The sequence below is a fragment of the Eublepharis macularius genome, chromosome 12, assembly GCF_028583425.1.
Source record: "Eublepharis macularius isolate TG4126 chromosome 12, MPM_Emac_v1.0, whole genome shotgun sequence".
Lineage (NCBI taxonomy): Eukaryota > Metazoa > Chordata > Lepidosauria > Squamata > Eublepharidae > Eublepharis > Eublepharis macularius.
The window spans coordinates 42,632,520-42,657,073 of NC_072801.1; the positions used below are offsets into that span (position 1 = coordinate 42,632,520).

A 24,554-nucleotide genomic window follows, 5' to 3' on the forward strand; every position below is an offset into this window, starting at 1 on the left:
TTCCTTTGTTTTAAAGGCCCTTACATTCCAAATCAGCCCATCGGCTGAGTAAACCCAGCAGCAGGGTGGGTGTGAGGTAAGAAGTTGGGGTCACAGCAGCAGAAAGGGACTGGAAGAGGACAAGAGGTTCTCCTTCGTTTTTTGGAGTTCTGAGAGCCAGAAAGGGAAGCAAGAGCACATGCCTCACAGCTACTCTGGCACATCATGTTCTAAATAATGAAATAGCAGTCAGGCCTGCTGGAGGCCAGCTGTTTTTTGTTTGAGTTTCCACAGGAACATTTGGGGAACCATATACAGCTTTTTTTTTGGATAACACAAACTCTTCTTCCAGAGTCATATTTATATACCACTGTTCTCCCCCTCTCCCTTATTGTTGGTGAAAAGCCACTGAACAGCAATGATCCAGTGTACCAAACTTGCACATGCGCATGTATGGACACACACTTTGCCTTAATTTTGACCAATTTTTTTCCTCATGCTATGAGCAGCCAGGACAAGACTGCTCATAGGGCCTCATACTTATACATCTGTGCTAGATTTTGACCAAAGAACCATGTAGCTCACTTCTCTCTCCAGCAGTGGCTGCTAAAGATACTAGAAAAACCCAAAATAGGGCATGGACTTGCTTGCTCCTGCTTGTTTATCTCTAGTCCTTGGGATATGGAGGTTCCATTTTTAGCTTACCACAACCAGAAACCACTAGTAAGAGTCAGCCTTCAGGAGTTTACCCAATCATTCTTCAAAGCCAGTGGTGAGAAGACATCTCATGACAATGAGTTCCAGAGGCTACATATGGCAACTCAGATTCTATTCATTTCCCCCCTCAAACTGTAATACTATCATTATCACATACAGCTAGTAAGATTCACATATGGTACACTCAGTAATACCAAAATCAAACTTTAACCCAGCTGTCCTGGGCAGGCAAGAACAACAGAGGGAATCCTTCATTTATATAACTGGATCTCTGTGTTCACACAGTCATAGAAGAGGTCAGCCAGCTCCTGGGGTTTCAGCACAAAGGAGCCTGCTAGCAAGTTCTTCATGGCTTCCAGGGCCTGTCGCTCAAATTCTTGCATGATTTCCTGGACTCTTTGGTGCTCTCCCTAGAGGTTGGAAAGAAAGGATGAGACACTTGCAAGACACTTGTGGACTTGCAAGAAACAGGATGCTGCTCTTCTGAACTCAGATGCAAGGTTGCATATGCCTCTTAAATTTCAGAGGGGAGAGGAGAGGTAGCAATGAATTTTTTTTTTAAAAAAAGGATTCCTAGGGGCACCTTAAAGACTAAGAAGTACTTCAAGTACTTGAAGGGCTGCAATATAGAGGATGGCATGGAGTTGTTTTCCATTGCCCTAGAAGCTTGGATCAGAACCAACAGCTTGAAATTAAATCAAAACAGCTTTCGGCTAAACATTAGGAAAAACTTCCTGACAGTTAGAGCGGTCCCTCAGCGGAACAGGCTTCCTCGGGAGGTGGTGGGCTCTCCTTCTTTGGAGGTTTTTAAGCAAAGGCTAAATGGCCATATGACAGCAATGCTGATTCTGTGAGCCTGGGCAGATTGTGAGGGGGAGGGCAGAAGGGGTTGCATCAGTGCTTGGTTTTCGTGGCCCTTCTTGCATGCCCAAGATGGTGCTGATCGTCACCTTGGGGTCAAGTGGCAGTTTTCCACAGGCTGGTTTGGCTAGGGATCCTGGAGGTGTTTTGCCATCTTCTGGGCATGGAGCAGGTGTCACTGGGACAGTCAAAGGAGGGTATTTGTGAATTTTCTGTATTGTGCAGAGGATTGGACTAGATGACCCTAGAGGTCTCTTCCAACCCTATGATTCTAAGATTTTATTCCAGCAGCAGTTTCTGTGGACTAGAGTCTGCTTTGCCAGTGTATAGCAGCTCCCATGATACTAAAGGCTGTGGAGGAAGCAAGCTTAGGATATAAAAGCAGAGTCAATGCAGGATAATCAAAAACCCTCATGTAAAAGTTTGGCAAAGAATGTGCTACAGCAAAGAGGGTCTGAAAGGAAGGTCATCGGTCTAACACAAAACTTAAACCGGTTGTTTAACTATCATGGCTTCTGCCTTGAGGAACTCTGGGAAATTTTAAATCTGTGAGGCAAAAATTATGAATATCCAAACAAGTTTCAACACACTTGTGGTGTCATAATTCTAAAGTCTGATCACTTCTACGGCAGCTATAACAGTCCAACCAGTTAGTTAAAATGGTATTTTAAAAACTCAGAAGAAGTCACAGAAAAGCATATGGGGTCACCTGATGAGAATCCATTTTTTCCAGGACTAGCTGATGGCTCCTGTAGAGTTCATGTCGCCGGTCAACCCGGCTCTGAAACCGAGGCCTCTCCCTGATGGGATCTTTGTCACCAAAGCTTGGTGACTGCACTTGGTAAAAGAAATGGATGCCGGGAGCAAAGATGAAAGGTTTGAAGACAGACCTGCCAAGCAAGGAAGACAGTGGGTCAGGAGGGTAGTCTCACCACAGCCAGGCAACCTGAAAGCGGTCTACTTTGCTCAATTTCTAAAAAGGAACTGGTTGTGGAAAGAGACAAAACTGTTAAGTGTGACAATGTCACAAACCAATCAGAGTAAAATACCATATAGGAAAACCAAGCAAAATGCTGCTTATAGCTATTACAAAAAGGCTGAGACTTTGGCATGCTTTCAGGGAATGAATTTCAGCTATTGCCTACTGTTACGCTCTCTCTTTAGGGCTCATCAGATGCTGCAGACAAACTGGAGTTAATCACAAGACTCATACGCTCCCTCCCTCTTGGAGGACCGGTGTGATGTAGCAGTTAGAACGTCATACTAGGATCTTGTAGACCCAACATCAAATCCGTATTCTGCCATGGAAGCTCACTTGGTAACTTTGGGCCAGCTATTCTTGGCCTGACCTACCTCACAGGGGGGTTGTTGTGAGGATAAAATGGAGGGGAGAACAATGTCATAACCCTTCTTGGACCCCCATTGAGGAAGAAAAGCAGGTTACAAAAATAAAAATAAAAAACAAACTTGGTGTGCTGAGGCTCAAGATAGGAGTCTTCCACTGTGATGTCCGAATGTAAATGCCGCACGAAACCAAAATTAGCTTCCTTCCCACTAACTCGCATTTTAGGGCGAATACTGATCTACGGTTATGGTTCTTCCGCAGTTATTTTTTAAAGCTGCTTAGCCAACCCAGAGTGGGGAAGAGTGGCTGGACAGGAGGAGGTTGCACCCTTTCTTCTCCTGTCTCTTCCATGACTTAAAATACACTTCCAAAGCTGCAACATGTTAGGGGAGAGGGGAGACCAGTTCAGGCACCTAATGGCAGAGCAGTGATTTGAACACAGAGGTCTCCTGTGCTCTGAAGTCCTTTTCAGGCATTAGATCCGTGGGCACTGAGAGCCCAGCAGCAGCACATGCTACCTACAATGTTACAATATGCTTGGCTGCCATGTTGCCTGAACAAGGGGAACATGCTTATTTTGTATGTATGCACGCACAGCTTTGATACACATGAACCAGAACCCTGAAAAAATCCAATGGTTTGTGCACGCTGGAGATGTACGTGCAAAATATACACATTCTCCCTTTTGAGACAACATATCAGAAGACGCTAGCACAGTTAAGAGCTCCCAGGATTTAAAATCTGATGAGGGCTTCCATTAACTTCAGGCAGTACATTACAGTAATCCTTACACTGTGTAATCCATCTTGAGTCTCAGCAAGAAAGGGGGACTATAAATAAGGTGAATAAAAATATATATTTATTTATTTATACTCCTCTTCCCCTTTCTCCCCAACAGGAACCCAAAGCAGTTTATATTATTCTCACCTCCATTTTATTTCTCACAACAACCCTGTCAGGTAGGTTAGACTGAGAGTGTGTGACAGACCTATCGCTACCCATTACGCTTCCTGTCATGGGCTCTGATTCCTCTGAGGATGAAGACTTCGTGGAGGACGACGGGGGACAGAGTATTCCAAGCTCCTCAGGAGTCAGGCATGTGGAGGACCAGCAGGGAGCAGAACAGCAGGAACCTTTGCCAGAGCAGGCTGAGGAATCCTTGGCAGAATCAGAGGCAGAAGCTGTTCCCTTACCTGCGCCAGCAGTTGAGACCAGGGCAACATCCCCACCCGGCTCCCCTGAACCTGAAAGGCAGCGCAGGGTGCGACAGCGTCTCAGTATACAGGAAAGGAGACGAAGTGCGAGGCTTCAGGCACAGAAGCAGCGGCGTAGTGACCTTGAGTGCCAGCAGGATGCAGCACCGCCTTGGAGGTGATTGCTTTTAAGCCAAGACGCCCTTTCCCGCGTTGCAGAAGCACCTGCGCAAAGACCCGCCTGGCTCTGCTGCTACCCAGCTCTCTGCTCTACCTGCTCTCTCGGCTCCGACCCTTGGGTTCAGTTCTGGTATACTTCAGACTGAACCGAGGCTTGTGTCTGGTTTCCTGCCCGCACTCAGCACACTTCCACAGCAGACCAAGGACTGAATCTGGGTCTCCCAGATCCTAGTCCAATACTCTAATCCCAACACCACACTAGCTCTGTGGAAGACAACCATAAGCCAGCATGAGGGCTTGACTACAGAAGTGGGACACTCACTGTCCACATACATACACAGCTCATAACAAGGCAGGCCATGGCAGCAGCTGAAGCTTTCCATCAAGGGTTATCCCACTCAGAACAGTAATCTAGCATGAAGCAATCCTCCACAAATGACCATCACAGCAAAGCTTCTCCTGGGCCAATGCTAACCTGATGCTGGTGATCTGCAGTGGAAGGTGGCTTCATACTGTGTGCTTGACTCTTGAAATTAAGGGTTCCGTGAAAAAAGCCCACAGGGAAACCACACAGTCATACATGCTCACAAGAAAATAAGCCCACACGGGAAATAAGCCCACACGGGAAAAAAGCCCACACAGGAAATAAGCCCATACAGAAAGAAACCCACACTGAACGATACCATTTTTAATTAACTACAATTACAAATACTATTTTTTATTAATTACAGCTATGTTGATCATTTTCTCCCTTCCAAATACTTGCCAGAGTCAGCCCTGCTTAGCTTCATAGATCTATGAGGCCTTAACTACTTCTACTATTCAAGAAAGGAAAAGGCAGCAGTGGCAGCAGCTGAGGGGGTTGGGTAGAATATGAAACTAGTATGTACATAAAAATTACACTGAAATCTCTTGCTGCATTAGCCTTTGTCCCAATCAATGATGCGAGAACTGTTTTGGATGAGCTTGCTGCCACATTTCCAGATGAAGACAGCTACAATGAGGTGCTCACGTACTTCTTTTTGACATATATTGAGGGTGCAGCAGGTAAGAGATCCTGTTTCCTTTAAGAATGTGGAATCATCATGATGCAGCCCTGGAACGGTCGCCAAAAACTACAAACTGTTGTGAGGGATTTCACAATGCTCTTAATTCCCTATTTCACTGCAATCATCCCAGTGCGTGGTCTCTGTTTGATTGACTACAGAGAGCCCTGGCTTGCCACAAACTAACAGTGGCTAAAGCACAGGCAAGTCGCTTAGAGGTGGAAAAGAGGAAATATGAGGCATTGCATGACATGGTTGCCACTTCTGTGAAGCAATACGAGCAGGTGGAAGATAAACTTTATTACGTAAAGAGATTGGCTAATTTGCAATGAAAAATTATATCTGAGTTATTATTGACATTATTGTTGTTAAATAATTGCTGCTTTTATTATTAGGGTTAGGTAGTCTTTTGTTGTGGTCACTGGGTGCATCACAATGAATTTTTTAAAATGCAAGTAAAGGGAAATCAAGATAGGAAATCGACTTATTTTAATGTTGCTGCACCCAACAGCATATATCCCAAAAGCTCTGCAATTCAATTTAAAAAGGTGCAATTAATAAAATATATTATTTCCATGTGGGCTTCTTTCCGTGTGGGCTTTCTTCCATGTGGGTTTCTTTCTGTATGGGCTTATTTCCATGGGGGCTTATTTCTTGTGAGCATTTATGACTGTGGGTTTTTTGTGGGCTTTTTTTCCTGTGGGCTTTTTTCTGGTCACCTAAATTAAGATGGGACTCACCTGGAAGGGTCTGGGGTGGCAGTGAAGAAATGGATGCACGGCAGGTGGGAGTCTTGTGGGAGGATGGACACCATGCTTCCTGTTGTGGCAAAGCCCTCTGAATCCACGCAGATCCCGCTGGCCTTGTCTCTCAAAATGGCCATGATGATTGCTGCGGTGATCTGCCCTGCAGCCACAAGGAAGGAGGAATGCAGCATGAAGACCAGAAGAGACAGCCACTTGATGCTGCCACCAACAACGTCTGTCTGATTAAATGACAAAGAAATGGTGCAGGAATTCACAAAGGAGGCTCCAATGAGGAGGCAACGCAAAGGAACAGCTCCTGGGAACAACCAAGGATAGCAGAGGAGGACCCATATGAGACAATCCACCAGAAAGATCTCCTTTGAATTTAGCAGGCAGGGACTGTCCTTGCACCACAATATCAGGCCATCTCCTCTATTGAAAGTCATGACTTCTGACTGAATACTTTCTCTGCCTAATCCTAAAGACAGAAATACTTTGTACATACTCAGAGGCAACACAGAGCCAGATCATTGGGTTTATCAAGGCCAATACTGTCTATTCTGCATGGTGGCAGCTCTCCAGGGTTTTTAACATCCCTTACTACCTGATAATTTTATAGAGGATACTGAGAGATCAATTCCAGTTTTCTCAGTGTGAAAGCTCTATGTATGGTGGAGATCAGCATTTGTAGAATTTGCAATCCAATTGATGTGTACCTTTGTAGTGGGGTTGCCGGCCAAAGCTGTTTTTCATGGCTAACTCCCATTTGCATTAGTAATGTATGGATTCATTTACAATGTGGATAGCTATGAACAGAACCCATTTCCCTCCTCTCTCACCCTCTTTACTGAGCACATTTTCATTCTGCCCTGCCCCCAAGGGCTTGGGGCAGTATACATTGTCCCCTTCCCCCATTTCATCCTCACCATAACTCTGTGATCTATTGAGGCTGAGAGAGTGTGCTTGGGCCAAGGTGACCCAGTGAGCTTCCATGGCAGAGTGGGATTTGAACCTGAATCTCACAGATCTTAGCCCAGCACTCTAACCACTGCACAACACTGTACTCTCTTGAACAGTGGTTGCTAAGTGCCTGGGCAGCACTGTTCAAATGCCACAGTTACTTCAGCATAATCCTGACCGGCTGAAGCACACCCCACCAAGCAGATTCTGAATATCCCAATCAGCCCCAGGAGGCTCCAAGAGCTGCCCCTTTTTTCGCCCCCATTCCGCTACTTTTGCTCTCAACTTTTTGAAAATGTACCTGAATGCTGGTGTAGCAGCTGCTGACCAGCACAGTATCGAGCTTTGGCCGCCTCCATGCGGACAGGCTGATGAGTGAGGGAGAACACTTTGGTGAAGCTGAACGCCTCTTCACCATTCCACCATCCCTGTCTTCGGGCATGCTGCCTTAGATCTGGGTGTTCAGCTGTAATGTCTGTATCAATGCTCAACTGGTTGGAGATGTTACGGGCACCTTCTGCAGAGGGGAGGGGGGGGGAATATAACATTTCCTTATTGAATCAGGAGAAAACTGGGAGAGAATGTGAAGACAATGGATGGCCTTTCTTACTCTCCCCAATTACTAGAATTCAGAGGCACCAATGAAGTTGATGGACAGGACAGAAAACAGAAAGGACGTCCTGGCATAGAGCATAATGTTATTTAAGGTATTCATATCCTGCTTTTGTCCCCAGTCGGGACCTGAAGTGGCTTACAACATTGTTCCCCCCTCCTCCAATTTATCCTCACACCAATCACCTTTGAGGTAAGGTTAGGGTGAGTGTGTGTGACGGGCCCAAAATTATTTAGGGAGCTTCCATAGCAGTCTGTGCATTCAAAACTGGGTCTTCCAAAGCCTTGTCTAACCTACTATACCATGCCAGTTCGTAACTTATGGAACACTAGGTCCATCAGTTACTATTAGCCAAGATGGTTAAATGAAACCTCCATGTTCAGAGGCAGTCTAACTGAGGATCAGTTGCTGGGGGACAACAGATGGGAAGGTTTTGGCCTTTGTGCCCTACTGTATATCTTCTGAGGCATCTGGAAAGTCTATGGGTAACAGGTAAATGAGCTAAATGGACCATTGGTTGAATCTTGGAGGGCACTTGTGTTCTTAGAATGGCCTTGCTGATGGAACCAGGAGTCTGCATCTTTAATATTAAGCTAATTTTGTAAGCTGTCTCTTAGCCAAAGCCTTGAATTTCATTCCATGTTCTGTTTTTTCTGGACTTGCCAATCTCCCTTCCTCACAAATCTTCTACAACACAACCTTTGCAAGTAGCTGCAGCCACTGATTTAACTGCACTTAAAAGTTTCATTAGGGATCCTGGCAGTGTTTTGCCATCTTTTGGGTATGGAGCACGGGTCACTGGGTGTGTGTGTGGGGGGGAGGGGATAGTTGTGAATTTCCTGCACTGTGCAGGGGGTAGGACTAGATGACCTTGCAAGTACCTTCCAGCCCTCTGGTTTTATGATCTTGGATCCATCACACACTTGCAGCCAAACTTACCTCATCTACCTCAGTACTCAGGAAGCAATCCTAAGCAGGCCTACTCAAAACTAAATCCCATTTTATTCAATGGGGCTTACACCCGGGAAAGCAATCTTCAAATCTGCAGCTTCTAAATAGCAGTCTTAGAATGTTTTCTACAAAACAGAGAACATTAAAGCATAAACCATGCAAAAAATAATCATGCAAATAAGCATGATTTGTTTAATTTTTGCAGGCTGTAGAAATCTAATTTCCTGCATGCAGAATCAGGTAGAGTATACAAAACACTAACCATTTATGGAACAGACACAGGAGTCACCTCCAATGCAGCACCGCATCTCCTATTGCTTCTTGCAAATGCTCACCTCGAATCCTCTGAGCGGCCCAAAACCTTCCAGCCGTCTCCAACACCCAGGCTTCAGTGCGGTCCGCCAGGAGGAAGGTGTTATGGTAAACAAAAGGCGTTGGCTCTTCCTTGCAAGGGCCTCCTTGGCCATACCGTTCCAGGAGTGCCGTTATGACCTCAAGTGCTTCCTGGGCACTGCTGCCCCTCTCCAAACCCAGCCTGAAATACACCATTTAAACCATAATTTAGATTGTAAAGTTGGTTTTCCATCTGCTTCACTGATGGATTGCATAGTGCAAACTTATTTGCTGAAGACACAATGTAAACCTGAAGGGAGAAGAGGTTTTAGTTAGTTACTTCATTGCTAGATCGCCTCTCACTGAAACTCAAAGCGGATTACAAAAATATTTTTAAAAATTTCAGTCAGGCAGCACAAAGCATCCAATGAACAATGCAACAGGACTAGGATTACAGCATTAGAAAACAATGCAAACAGAAAACTATCTAAGGCATGACCCACCATAAATAATGCAGCACGCAAAATACAAAGGCATAAGTCCAGTAAAAGCCAGACCCAGTCAATTAAAGTTTCTGCTGGAGTAAAAGCCTGTTGATCTTTAAAGTGCCACAAGACTTATTTTTCGAACAGACTGCTGTGGCTGTCCCTCTTGAAATATTAGACAGAACAGAGTATCATTTAAATGTAAAAAGAAGTTGCAGGCATTCACGCTTGTCCAACGCAAAATCAAGAGCCATGCAATTAGCTTTTATTAGGAGCAATAAAAATAACACAAAACAGTTTGCAGGATTTGAGTTCTTCAGAACTCTTCGTAAGGCTGGATATTTTTTAAGGGGAGGGGGATCAGTGGTCCACCTATACCAGCTTTCTGTTTCTCACAGCAGTCAACTAGCTACACTGGAGGTCTAACAAACGGGGCACGGAGGCCAAAGCGCTCCTTTGGTGTTGCCTCCTAGCACTGGGATTCGGAGGTTTGCCGCCTCTGAATAGGGAGGTTCCCTTAGTCAATAGTCCTATTCTCCAACTATCATTTACATGGTTCGAAGCCAGAGGCATACACAGTTCCATATCCTCCCCGTGAACTAGTGGCTCAGAAGCACAAAGCAGAACATGGGTTGGATGTGGATGCATGAGGTTGCATCACCCATCAAACTGGCACTTACCGGACCAGATCCATGCCCAACAAAGCTTCCTCCTCCCCAACTGGCTCCTTAGTCCACACTCCTTCATTACCGATGCAGACGCTGTGTTCATTGGCACCCATCTCAGCTCCCCATAGCCAGGCTGGTCGGCTCAGGATGACTGCGTGAGTCTTCTCCACTTGATCCACTTCAATGTACGTGCACTGGAAAGAAAGTTCATCTTTTTAAAACACAGAATATGTCACCTTGAGTGCTTGAGGATGAGCTATGAAAGGGCCAAGCTACACATGACACTTTAAAACGCTGTCAGGGAAATGTTGCAGGGGGAGGCTTAAGTCCCTCCTTTTTGGATGCTGTGCGGTCCCAATCCAAATAATCAGAGCACACCTCTCTACCTGACCTGGGGACATTCCTGAGGAACCACTGTTTTCCTTGCTGGGGGTTTCAAATGTACTAACATCTCATTTCTACAGCACTGCAGATAGCCCTCCTCCATAGGCCTGTTTCAAGTAAGGAAAACAGCGCATGGGAAGGAGGTCTCTCCACCTCTGTCCGTGCACTGTTGTCCTGATACACATCAGGCCCACGTCCACCTGAGAATCACGGAACTGCAGATGAGGCTGCTCCAACCAACCTGGAAACATCACTGGGGAAAGCATAATAGGTAGTTAGGGGCACTGGCTCAATAGACTTGAATTCTTGTCCTCCCCCTCACACAACTGTGCAATGTTTAGGAGATTACAAATGTCCTAGGTGAGCAACAGTCATGGAATAAAAATAAAATAAAGCTATATATTAATACTTCACCGATCTCCCCAATGGGTATCCAAAGTGTTTTGCACTGTTCCCCCCGCCTCACTTTTACCTTCACAACAACCCTGTAAGGTAGGTTAGCCTGAGAGTGTGTGACTGGTCCGTGATAGCCCAGTGACCATCCATAGCAGAGTGGTGATTTGAACCTGGGCCTCCCAGATCCTAGGATCAAACCACACGAGACAAAATACACTTGAATTACACTCGAATTACACTCAAGTATACTCAGATTACAAAATACACTCGAATTACCCATGTAATTCGAGTGTGTTTTGTCTCGTGTGGTGAGACCCCTAGTCTACCACTCTTTATCAAAACATTACATTGGCTCCCTATACTCTGTACCTATTCAACCCATCATCCATTAAAAATAACAAAGCATAAAATAAAAACCATACTGAAAGAGCACATCACAGCAATAAAGAAGGCAACAAAATACAATGAAGATTCAGTTAAAAGCACCTATAAGTAGTTAAAATATCAAATCCTCACTCTACTACCTATAAACATTTTATCGGAGAAGAATCTTCCCAATAAAGCTAGGGTGGGGGAGGAAGAAACCAAAAGCTAATTGAAGTCAAAATGTCTTTGCTTGGTACTCAATAGATAGCACAGATGGCACCAGCCAACACTCCTGAGGAAGGCTGTTCCTCAGGCCTTGCGCCAGGAAGACACAATTTTGCACAAAACTCCCGGATGAAAGCGTCTTCCAGGCGCGATTTCACGCAAGAAGACGCTGTCTTCCGGGTGTTTTGTGCGACATTCCAAATCTGGGGCCCCACCCCTGGGCCAGAATTCCTGTGCATCAGAGGGCTGAAGGATGTAAGCCACTTTGGGTCCCCACTGAGGAGAAAAGCGGGGTATAAATGAAAAAATAAAAAAACAAGACAACCCTGATGTCTTTCACTTTGTGAGAGTGGAATTATATTATGGGCACCAGATTTGCAGGGGTATTTTTTTTTAAGTCCATGTACAGTCCATGTTTCTCACTGAAATGAGTCCAGTAGCACCTTTAAGACTAACCAACTTTACTGTAGCATAAGCTTATGCTACAGTAAAGTTGGTTAGTCTTAAAGGTGCTACTGGACTCTTTTTGATTCTGACAAAGAGAACTGTGATTCTGGTGCTACTGGACTGTGATTCTCAAAAGCTTATGCTACAGCAAAGTTGGTTAGTCTTAAAGGTGCTACTGGACTCTTTTCGATTTTGTTACTACAGACTAACACGGCTAACTCCTCTGGATCTGTTTCTCACTGAGACTCCAGGCACACATGGCCCATAGAGAAAGTCAGATTCCATGTTCCCTTTCCTACCAACGATATGGTGTTTGTGGCTTGCGTATACGCAAGAAGAGGAGATGGTGGCTTGGGACCTGCAGAAAACGACTGCATTCAGGATTCCTGGATTCTCTCTCCAACCCACTGCTTTCTATAATATTGTCCTCCTACACCCACATGTGCTCGATCCTCCCTTCCTCCCTGCTGGGATTTTGCTCACCTGGACCTTAGCCCCCTTAGCATAAGTACGAGCTGGGAAATAGACCACTTCCTGAACTTCATCCTTTGGCCGGTCGGAATTCTTGCCAAAGATTACTTCTCTGGCAGCAGAGGCTGAGGGGAGTGAAACAAAGCAGTCGCAAGAGGAGGGTGCCGGGGAGCCAGGGTCAGCCATGCTACCTAGAAGCAGAACCATAAGAAGATACTTGAAGGCTGTGTGAGAGCTTCACTTCCTCTCGAGCCTTGTGCGAGTATCAGCTTTGTTACTGGAGCTGGCTGGATGCTCTTAGGCTCCCAAATTCAAGTTCATTTCATTTGCACAAGATATATATACATTGGTTTCCAATACCGGGAAGCCTTTTTGAGTTAGGGGGAAGGGCACAGCTGTAAGGTTGACAAATGTGGATTGGGAAATTCCTGGAGACTGGGGGGGGGGCGTGCCAAGGTAGGATGGGCTTTTGAGGAGTGGGCTCAGCGGGGATGTGACTCCATTCTAGGACTTCTGAAGCTGCCACGTTCTCCAGGGAAACTGACCTCTGTAGTCTGGAGACCAGACTACAGTTGTAATTTCGGGAGAAATCCAGCCCCCACCTGCCGGGGCAAAAGTCAAGTGCGCCAGCTTGCAACCCGTATGACTTCCCTTCCCCACTGCTCCGGCTTTCTCCCTCCCGTTTATAACGTGCAAATTTCCACTTCTTCACCGCCCCGCCCCCCAGTACCTTCACCGGGCTCCAAAATGTGAGAGAACAAGCCCTACAACCACTTCTCCCCCAAATTTCCACACGAAGTCTGAATATGAAGCAGCCTCACTTCATGCGTGTTGCAAGGCGCATGTGCCCATTTAAGAGGAGAACGCCTTGCACGTGTTCTGGGTTCGCAATTTTACCCGGGAACTGTAGTTTTAAAAGAGCTGCTTCGATCTAATCGCTGTGTAGAGAACGGTTCTGTCGCTGTTTTTGTAAAACAAAGAGTTGGGAGGGAGGGGTGGAATCTGCCGGGTCTTAAGGGGGAGGGGGGAGCGAGTGTGCAGTTCAGCGACAAAGGTGTAAAGGGCACTAGCCAAAAACTTTTTCACCGTTCTTTTTCCACAGTGATCCCATCCTAGCGGCTCTTTTAAAACTACAGTTCCCGGGTAAAATTGGGCAGCCCGACACTTAAAGAATACCTGCCAGGCGCCCCTTGTAGTTCTCCTGTCACCCCTGCTGGGGGCCCCATGGACGGTCACGGGTTTGTTGCCAAGCTCAGCCCTGCTCCCGTCCTGCCGTCTTCTGCAAAGCCCGGGATCGGGGGAGAGGGGTGTCTCCTATATCGGTCTTTGCCACGTTACATTTACAATTTTTTGCAATTCCCCCCTTCAAATGTATACACACACACACCCATCCAGTTTTGCGATTCTCTTTGCAACAGCTCGCACACCCTTCCAAAACACAGACCTCCAAGCTTGCAAAGATCCCTCTCCACACCTTCCGGGTTTGCTGCGTCCCAGAGCCAGCTCCGCTGACCTGACCATTTTACACAGCAAAAATCTGGATTGGTGCTGTGGCGCCCCGTGACCAGAGGGAGCCAAACTACAGACATTCGTGCACGGGACACTAGACGGCGCTCTGCGACCAGCCACAGAAACCTTTCTCAAGCAGGAACGAATGGGAGATTCCCGGGTAAAGAATTTGGTTCCCCTTGGGCAACAGTACTTCTAACATCCACCCAGAAAAAAAATAATAAAACAAGGAAATCCCTAACTTTCAGGAAAATCTTAATGGTTAAAAAATTGAGGGACCTCCAAAATGATCAAATACCCCTCTCTGGGCACCCTTTCTGAGTGAGCAGGCAGCGATAGTGGGGGAGGAAAAGGAAACCCAGCAAATAGGTGGATTAGGGAAAACTGGAGGGAGCAGGAAGGGAAATGAAAGTGGATCTTGAGGGGAGGACGTGAAGGCTATTTGGGGGGAAAGGTGTTTCCATTTGTATGCGAATCCACATGGGTCCCACCCTTGTGTAGCACTATATTCCGTATTTTTTTAAAAAACTGGCAAGGGAAGAACCGTGGGCAGGATCTCTCAGGGTCCCTAACCCCCGGTCTGTGGACTGGTACCGGTCCATGGCCTGTTTGCAACCGGGCTGCGCAGGAGGTGAGTGGCGGGCAAGCGCAGAGCCATCTCCAGGGAACAGGCGAGGTAGGGACCGTCTATTTGTAGGAAAACAAGCTCAGGGCTCCCACTGATTCTGCATTGTGGTGAGTTGTATAATCATTTCATTATATATTATAATGTAATAATAGAAATAAAGTGCACAATTGTATCATCTTGAAACCATTCCCGCCCGCCCCCCGCTCCCCGCCAGTCCGTGGAAAAATTGTCTTCCATGAAACCAGTCCCTGGTGCCAAAAAGGTTGGGAACTGCTGCTGTATATGATTGCTGAGAAGTTCCATTCAGTAAAAATCCTGCTTCCCCTTGAAGTTTTTGTCCCCCTCCCATTTGTTTTGCAGCCAAATAAATTACTTTCTATTCTCATTGATCATTCCATTATTACTAGTTCTTATAGGGTGGTGGAGAATGCCATCAAGTCATAGCTGATTTCTGGCAACCCCTCCTGGGGTTTGCATGGCAAGTGACTAACCCAGGTGGTTTTCCATTGCCTGCCTCTGCAACCCTGGTCTTCGCTTGAGGTCTCCCATCCAATTACTAGCCAAAGCCAACCCTGCTTAGCTTCTGAGATCTGACGAGATCAGGCTCACCTGGGCTATCCATGTCAGGACCTTATGTGTGTGGGGGGGGGAATTAAATACTGCTTTTCACTTTGTAGGCAAAGCAACTTGTTATTGCCATAATTTTAGAATAGTATTTCACAATCATAATTTTTTTAAAAATGAGAGTGCAGTGTGGAAAAAATCAGAACTGATAATTAACAATTGTAGAATGTGAATGGGTTGCAAAAAGGACAAATAGTAACAAATGGAAGTGGAAAGAAAGGAGGTGAAGCTAATGGGACCATAACCCTTTAAAAAAACCTCACTAGCATTTTGACTTCCTACCTTAGCCAACTTTGTACTGTGACTGCATTATATGTTACAAAAATCACCACAGATCAGGTTTGACAAAAAGCTGGAAAGATAATGAGGAAAACACTGGAATGCTATGGGTTGCTAATGATGTCATCTGGCTTCTCTGTTAAATTGAGTAAACAAATGATGATCCTTCTAGATTAATCATCTAGTGAGGAAGCACTCTCTCACTGCGCATCAAGGAACTATTACTTCAGGATAACAGGAATAAACAGGCCTGCAGTTCTGAGGCTTGCCTCTCTCCTGGACGTTCCCGGCTCACGCCTCACACCCATTGAGCACTGCCAGGTGGATGCAATTCTCCTTTTTGGCATACACCCATTTCCCAACTGGCCTGTAATTGACACCCTTCATCTTGCCTTGGAGACTGGACAGAGGACTGCGCCCGTTTGAATCAGGCCAGAACAAGTCCTGAGGAATGAGAGAAAGTGCCCACTTGATTAAAAAAATAGAGGACAAGGGTGGAGAAAGTCAGATGCAGAGAAGAACACTCCCTACAGAGTTGGAGTCGCTGGTCCGGTAATGTCCTCCCTCCGATTTATACCCAAGGCATTATTTATATGGGTGCTGTTACACCCTGTTGCTTCACTCGCAGTTTTCCCTCCTCTCTAACCAGTTGGTTCAGGTACATAGTCACTCCAGCTGAAGCTTTCTGGGCCATGCTCCGGAAACCCCGCCTCATGCTGCCCGTGGAGGTGAAGTCACACCCTTTGAGAAAGTTCTGTCCCTCACGTCAAATTCCAAGGTGGTGTCTGAAGCTTTGGAAGAGTCTTCCCCTTCTCTTGACACTTACCAGCTTTTTCGGATCATGGATGGGAGAAATTTAAAACATATCAGGGATGTAATGCCATAGAAGTTGCCTTCCAAGACTGCAGTTTCCTCCAGGAGAACTGATTTCTGTAGTCTGTAGAACAGTTGTGGTTCCAGGAGATCTCCCAGCTCCTCCGGGAGGTTCGCAACCCTACCTTTATTGAAGAATCTTCATCTCTAGAGTCTTCTTACACACAAAAAATCTCTTTCAATTTGTGAGCCTGCAAGGGGCTCTGAACCAAGCTCAGCTATTTCCCCTCTTGTCCCATTGTTTCAGTACTTCTTCCCCAGTTTCTCCTTACCATATTATGCTGTTTTATGTGGTCCCAAACTATCAAATTTATAAGCCTCAAATCATGTCAGCAGATTTGAAATTACTCCAAAATAACTCTGACAGATTATATTTATGTGGCATAATACAGTCACAGAGACACAAGGCATGGCCTTATGTTGAATCAGATCCTTGGTCTATCAAAAATCAGAATTGGCCTACTCTGATTGCTACCTGCTCTCTGGTAAAGATATTTCACATCACCTGCTATGGGATCCTTTTTTTAACTGGAGGTGTGAGGGACTGAACTAGGATCCTCCACATGCAAAACCTGCTTTTCCACTGAGTTACAAGTACACCTCAGCTGCCCCAGCTGGATGAGTCTCCCACTCTTGTCCTCCCCACCCGCCATCCCCAGAGGGTCTTTTTGGTCATGGCGAGCAGCCCTTCGGCCTCAGTGTTGGGAAGTTGGACAGCAGCAGTGGGACCACGGGGGCATGTGGTCCTTGGCTGCCTGCTCTCTGGCGGGAGGGAGGGAATGGAGGTGTCGATGGGCAGCAGGATCTTGGCTTGCACATTAGCTGTGCCTTTGCTTGCCACTCATGGGGGTGGCGCAGCCATCGGGGGATGCTGATGGGGTTCTCGGGGGAACAGTGGAACGTGCGCTTCCTGCTGTGGCCTTGCCGCACCTTGCTAGGCTAGCTGCCAGCATAGCTGTCCTGTGACGGTCCGTAGGGAGCGGACAAGCGGTGCCACAAGCGGTGGCATGGTGGGCCTCAGGACTGCACTGTTATTCAGTACGCTGCAAGAGCCAGTTTGATAAGAGTGTGAGGAAAGCACTTGGGAGACCCAAGTTTAAATCCCTGCTCTGCCATGAAGGCCATCGGTTGACTTTGGGTCAGTCAGTTAGAAGGTTGTTGTGAGGATGGAACAGCAGAGGACAGAATTATGTGGAATAAAAATGTCATAGCCAAATAAAATGTGCTGGCATGGGGCCCAGGGCCTTTTCAGAAGTGGCACCAATATGCCTGTGGGATGTTCTTCCACTTGAGGCTTGCCTGTTACCTACTCTACTGTCTTTTGTGCAGCAGGTCAAAACATTCCTTTTACCCAAGTTTTTAATTAAGCAGTTAGTCTTTTAAAATTGCTTTACAATCTGTTTCTAGCTTGAGGACAATTTTATGGAACTCATTTTAAGGTGCAAGATGTTCTATGCTCTTTTTATCCACTGGCTGGATTTCTAATACTGAATTGTTAATAGTTTATTAATCTTTAATAACATTTATGCTGCCTAGTTTTATTCATGAGGGATTTCTTACACAGCTAATGGGGCCATGTTGTAAGGAAATGGTTAAAAAAATGCATGGATAAAGGGACAGGGACTGTAGACCATATTACTGCGCACTGTCTGTTACTGTTGTTTATTAAGTCATGTCAAATTACTTCTGTTCCGTTTCAACATTGGCCAAATCCACACTTACCGGCATAGTGCTAAACAGTTGGAATGATAGCGTCTTCCTGGCGCATTTTATGATGTCATTGTGCCACGATGCCACTCTCATGGCGTGATGATGTCAGAAAAAGTGCCAGGAAGACACTATCATTCTGACTGTTTAGTGCTATGCCGGTAAGTGTGGATTCAGCCATTGTTTCAGCTCTGTATCAGATTTTAGCTTGTTTTCAGATTGTTCTGTAATCTATACCCTATTGTATTTCTTATTGAATGTCTCAGCTGCTGATTGTGTTGAATTACACTGTATAAGCAGCCTTTACTCTCAGTGAGAAAGGCAGACCATACATACATACATACATACATACATACATACATACATACATACATACATACATACATAATCTTGTTTAATTTTGTAAACTGCTTTGTACAGGTTCTTTAGAAAGGTGGCACAGACATTTCCTAAATTAATAACTTTTCTAAAAAAAACCCTTTTGTGCTTATTGTTTTTCTTGTTATTTTTTAACCGTGCATTGCATCATATTTCTGGGGTTTTTTTCTGATTTATTTTACTAAAATTAAGAACAATGTTGAAAAAAGTCATGGATTTCTGAAAGCGTAAAAAATATGCATTGATAAATAAATACAAACTGTTCACAGACTTCAGAATGGGAAACTTGTCTCCCCATTTCCTCTAAGCAGATCAATAATTAGAAACATGAGCCATAGGGTTGCCAGCTCCAAGTTGGGAAAGTCCTGGAGATCTGGGGGGTGAAACCTGGAGAAACCGGGAGAAAGTTGGGTTTGGGGAGGGAAAGGACCTTGGCATGGCATAATTCCATAGCATCTACCCCCCAAAATAGCTATTTTCTCCAGGTGAACTGATCTCTGGGGCCTGGAGACCAGTTGTAATTCCGGGACATCTCCAGCCACTACCTGGAGCCTGGCAACCCTAGCCATGAACCACACCTCCTCATATATATCCATACATATTTATCCATATAAATATAAATATATATCCATATATATATCCATGTCTGTCTGTCTGTCCCTGTATCTGTGTGTGTACACACACACACGTTCTCATGAGTGTTCTCCGGTTTCTAATTACTGATCTGCTTAGATCAATATATATGATTTTAGGTCTACAAAGCATCATTTTTTTCTGATGTAGAAATTTGATTTGGGTGAGGAATGTGGAAGAATTTGAGGTGTGGATGGGAGATCCTTGTAATTTAAATTTAGAATCAATACATGTGCTTGGCAAGAAGGCTACAGAAAGAGGAAGAATGCAGGCCAACTGCAAGCATGGGTTCTGGTCGGAAATGCTTTTAGTCCTGCCCAACCGGCTGTTCAAGGGAGTTACTCCCATGCCACCCCACTTGCGTTTTGAAATAATAAGCTGGAGGGGGAAAATATCTTCCACAAATATATTGGGCAATGGAGATTCTATCTCCAGCTGCTTTCTGAACAGTGTTGCACAGAGCCCTGGGTAAGGATGGTGGAGGATTCCCAAACCTAGAAACGTTCTTTCTAAAGCTCTTTCCACATTATCTGTGCTGCAGAGGACATTTGGGGAAGATTGTGTTTGCCCTACTATTAACTGCAATATTGACTTGTGGGGAAAATGTGATTCCTATTCTTGCCCACTCAGTAGATAGCGTATGAATTGCAATCCTGATAAGGATCATGGAATATAGCTTGCATTGCAGCCACTTACTTGCCAGTCACTATGTTATCATCAGCAATAGGTAACAAAACGTTCTGTTTTTGACATTCACTCCCAGGTGCTCTCATCTACCTAGCAAACAAATAGGAGGCTTACCCAAATGATGCCTCTCCTTCCCTCTGCTAACATCCCAATGTATCAAGGACCTTCTCTTTCTTTTTAAAATATTAGATTTTGTGGGAAGGGAAGGCTTAAAGGAGAACAAGTTGAAACTGAATCTAAATAAGACAGAAGTGATGCTTCTTGGTATTGGTGATGTGCTAATGAGAATTGTGTTGTCTACCCTGGCTGGAATTAACCTGCCCCTTGCTTCTTGGGAAGAAGTTGGTACAGCTTGGTATGGTACAGGTTGGTATGGCTGCCAAGAGTAATTTTCCCCAGCTACATAAATAGTCCTCCTGAGCTAACTACACTGATCCATGATAACCTTGAGGCTAGACTACTGTAATATGACTCTGTGCAGGCTGTCCTATAAGACAAGACAGAACTTCAATTAGTGCAAAATGTGCTAATTGCTTCTTTGTTCCCAGGAGGGAGTGAATATAAACATTAACACCTGTTCTAAAACATCTTCCTTGGTCGCCAGTTTGTTTCTCAGCTCAACTGAAAGAGCTGATTCTTTCCTTTAAAACCTTTAATGACCTGGATCCAGAGGAGCTAGCCGTGTTAGTCTGTAGTAGCAAAATCAAAAAGAGTCCAGTAGCACCTTTAAGACTAACCAATTTTATTGTAGCATAAGCTTTCGAGAATCAAGTTCTCTTCGTCAGATGCATGATCCAAACTGGTCAGTTTGGATCATGCATCTGAAGAAGAGAACTTGATTCTCGAAAGCTTATGCTACAATAAAATTGGTTAGTCTTAAAGGTGCTACTGGACTCTTTTTGATTTTAATGACCTGGGACTCCCTTACCCAAAAGACTGTTTTCCCCTCCATGAACCCGTGAGGCAGTTGAAGTCCTCACAATGACTCTGTGTTGTGCCATCTCATAGGGCTGTGAGATGTCCATTTTCAGAATTTCTCAGTTGCAACCCAAACCCTCTGGAACAATATCCAAGAAGCAGGTAGGTGCTTGCCCATCTCAAAATAAAATGCAGGACAATGTTTAGAAGGATTGTCTGCTGGGCCAAGCAACAGGGCTGGACTATGACCCTCATGTCTGGCTTGGGAGTATCCACAGGCTGCAGACACAAACATGATCTCATCCTGCAGCCAGTTCTTATATATCTCTAATATATTTTTTTTTTTTTTGAAAATTTTTTTATTGGGTTAGAACATTTTTATTTTTACATTACAATCAATTTTCCCCTAATTTTTCGTTTCTAACCCCCTCCCTTTCCCCCCCTTTTGTTGACTTCCAACAGCTTTCCCACCCTCTGTCCCTTTTCCCTTACTTCTATTAAATTCCTCTGTCTAAAACAGATATACATTCTCCATTATATTAAGCAGTGCATCATTAACTCCTTTAATTATTATACACCCAAACTATACGTCTTTAGATAAACAATTTATCCCATTTTCCAGTTTTGAATAATTCTATATAAACCTATAAAAATATATAAACCATAAAAATTTCCCACATTTAAATCAAACAATTTGATTTATTCTCTATATATTACTCATTTCCACTTTTTATGGTAATTCTATATAACTCCTCAGATACTCAATCAATTTAACTCTTCTATACATTCAGTTTGGTGCATATAATCTTGTCAAAGAAAGAAAATATTGTTAGTTAGTCAATCCTCATGTTTAAACCTTATCATTAATTATTCTCTATCAGTTGACCTATACATATCTATATATATCTCAATCAATTAATCTAACTGCTTATAAATTCACATTTCTCTTCCTCCCCCGGTAAAGTCACCCCTCTCTTTTATACTTTTATTATATTTCAGTAGTTCTCAAACTGCCACAGTTTTCCTCCCACCTCCCATTTCTTCTCCAGGTATTGTTTCAGCTTCTCCCAGTCTGTGTTGAACTGCCCTGAGTCCAGATCTCTCAGTTTTCTTGTCATCTTGTCCATTTCAGCCATATACAGCAATTTGTAGATCCAATCTTCAATAGTTGGTACCTCTTGTACTTTCCATTTCTGCGCATACAAAAGTCTAGCTGCTGCAGTCATATAAAAAATCAACGTCCTATGATGGGCTGGAATTCCCTCCATTCCCAAGTTTAGCAGCAGGAGCTCTGGGTTCTTATTTATTTGAAACTGTAAAATTTCACTCATTTCTCTTATTATTTCCCCCCAGAACTGCCTAGCTACCTCACACGACCACCACATATGATAGAGGGAGCCCTCATGTTTCTTACATTTCCAGCATTTATTAGAAGTATTCAAATTCCCTTGCGCAATCTTCTTTGGTGTCATGTACCAACGATAGATCATTTTGAAAATGTTCTCTTTAATATTGATACATGTCGTTGTCTTCATTGTAGTTTTCCACAAGTATTCCCATGCCTCCATTGTTATTTCTTTATTGAAATTTATAGCCCATTTCACCATCTGTGTTTTAACTATCTCATCCTCAGTATACCATTTCAGCAATACTTGGTATACCTTGGATATTCTTTTCTTGTCTTCTTTAAGAAGGGTCTGCTCTAGTTCCGAGTTCTCTGTTCGTATGCCCCCTTTTGCAAAGTCTGAGTTGTATAAGTCTCTAATCTGTCTATACTGAAACCAATCATAGTTAGGTGCTAGTTCCTCTTGCGTCTTTATTCTAAGTTTAGATACTTCAATCTTAGTTATTTCTTTGTACGTTAAACATTGTTGTTCATTATCCACAGCTCTCGGATCTATCACCTCATATGGAACCACCCACAAGGGGGTTCCTTCTTGTAGGTAAGTTCTATACTTCTTCCAGATTGTAAATAGACTTCTCCTTACAAAATGATGCAGGAACATCGAGTTGACCTTTACTTTGTCATGCCATAGGTATGCGTGCCATCCAAAAAATTTTTTATATCCCTCTAGGGCTAATAGTTTCTTATTCTTTAATGTCATCCACTCTTTTAGCCAAACTAGGCAGATTGCATCATGGTAAAGTCTCAGATTGGGCAGTTGTATTCCGCCTCTCTCCTTTGCATCTTGTAAAACTTTTACTTTCACTCGAGGCTTCTTGCCTGCCCAAACAAAATCTGATATTTTCCTCTGCCATTTTTCAAATTGTTTAGAGTCTCTGATGATTGGTATTGTCTGTAACAAAAACATTACTCTTGGTAACACATTCATCTTAACTGCTGCAATCCTGCCCAACCATGACAGGTTCAATCTATTCCATTTGATCAAGTCTCTCTCTATCTGAGTCCATAATTTTTCATAATTATTCTTGAACAAATCTATATTTTTTGCAGTCAGCTCAACTCCCAAGTATTTCACCTTACTAGTTACTTCACAATCCGTTGTTTCCATTAACAATTGTTGTTTCTGCTTAGTCATGTTTTTGCATAATATCTTTGACTTCTTTTTGTTAATGAAGAAACCTGCCAAATCTCCAAACTCCTTGATCTTGTCTATCACTTTTGGCATGTTCTCCAGTGGGTCTTCTACAATTAACATTATGTCGTCTGCAAATGCTCTGACCTTATATGAATAGTCCTTTATTTTTATTCCTCGTATTTCCTCATCTTGTCGAATTTGTATCATCAGAATCTCCAATACTAAAATGAACAACAATGGAGATAACGGGCAACCTTGTCTTGTTCCTTTACTAATCGTCAATTTTTTGGTCAATTCATCATTCACTACAATTGCTGCAGTCTGGTCTCTATAGATTTCCTTGATTGCTCTGACGAATCTTTCTCCCAGTTGTAGCTTTTCCATAGTGGCAAACATAAAGTCCCAGTTTAAATTGTCAAACGCTTTTTCAGCGTCTACAAAGAAGAAACCAACCTCTTTGTCACAACGCTTGTCGTAGTATTCAATAGCATTGATCACTGTCCTTAAGTTGTCTCTTATTTGTCTGTCTGGCAAAAAGCCTGCTTGTTCCTCCTCTATGACTTCCGAGAGCCACCCCTTCAATCTCTCCGCCAATATCTTCGCAAAAATTTTATAGTCATTATTGAGTAGTGATATAGGCCTATAATTTTTCACGCTAGTCAGATCTTGGCCCTCTTTTGGGATCAATGATATATTCGCTTCACTCCAAGTGTCTGGAATTCTTTGATCCCTAAAAACTCCGTTCATCACCTCTTTTAGGAATGGTGCCAGTTCATTGGCCATTGTCTTATAAAATTTAGCCGTAAGTCCATCTGGCCCTGGCGCCTTTCCTAGATTTGCGGATTGTATTGCCATATTTATTTCCTCATCAGTTACTTCACTGTTCAGCTTATTTCTCCAAGCTTCCGAGATCTCTGGAAGTTTGGTTTTCTCCAAATATGATGCTATTGATTCTTTGTTTACTTCTTTTTTATTATACAGCTTAGCGTAAAATTTATAAAAGGCTCTGCTAATGGTAGTCTGCTCCAAATACGTTTTGTTTTCTTCACAAATTTTATTTATTATTTTCTTTTCCCTTTTCTTCTTTAATTGCCATGCCAAATATTTCCCAGGTTTATTAGCACCCTCAAAAGCTTTTTGATTCAGTCTTTTAAGGTTCCACTCCAATTCTTTGTTACTCATTGCTGTTAACTGTTCTTGAAGAATTTTGATTTCCTGATGTATTTTCTTTTTCCCTGGTCTCTTTTTTAACTGTACTTCTTTGGCCTTTATTTTCTCCTCAATCTCTTGTCTTTTCTCCTCTTTCTTTTTCCTTGCTCTACCATTTAAGTCCATTAGTATGCCCCTTACAACCGCCTTGTACGCATCCCAAACTTTACTAGTTGGTACTTCTTTATTCACGTTGTATTGTA

The 24,554-nt window shown here is 43.9% G+C and overlaps 1 protein-coding gene across 5 annotated transcripts in view; it reads right to left on the bottom strand.

Annotated features, from left to right (window-relative positions):
- Nucleotides 1–709: 709 nt before the first annotated feature.
- Nucleotides 710–24,554, bottom strand: part of SCRN2 (secernin 2) — a 73,700-nt gene continuing 49,855 nt past the window's right edge. The window contains exons 1-8 of one of the 5 annotated variants that reach the window (XM_054993086.1): nt 13,811–13,886; nt 12,379–12,557; nt 10,090–10,271; nt 8,927–9,126; nt 7,329–7,544; nt 6,062–6,227; nt 2,267–2,447; nt 710–1,106 (exon numbers count right to left, since the gene is read on the bottom strand). In XM_054993086.1, the coding sequence (XP_054849061.1) occupies nt 948–1,106; nt 2,267–2,447; nt 6,062–6,227; nt 7,329–7,544; nt 8,927–9,126; nt 10,090–10,271; nt 12,379–12,552 (1,278 nt within the window). In that variant the 5' untranslated portion in view covers nt 12,553–12,557; nt 13,811–13,886 and the 3' untranslated portion in view covers nt 710–947. Of the gene's footprint in view, nt 1,107–2,266; nt 2,448–6,061; nt 6,228–7,328; nt 7,545–8,926; nt 9,127–10,089; nt 10,272–12,378; nt 12,558–13,096; nt 13,192–13,753; nt 13,786–13,810; nt 13,887–24,554 lie in introns of those variants that run through there. The other 4 variants (XM_054993085.1, XM_054993087.1, XM_054993088.1 and 1 more) reach the window with 4 other exon arrangements.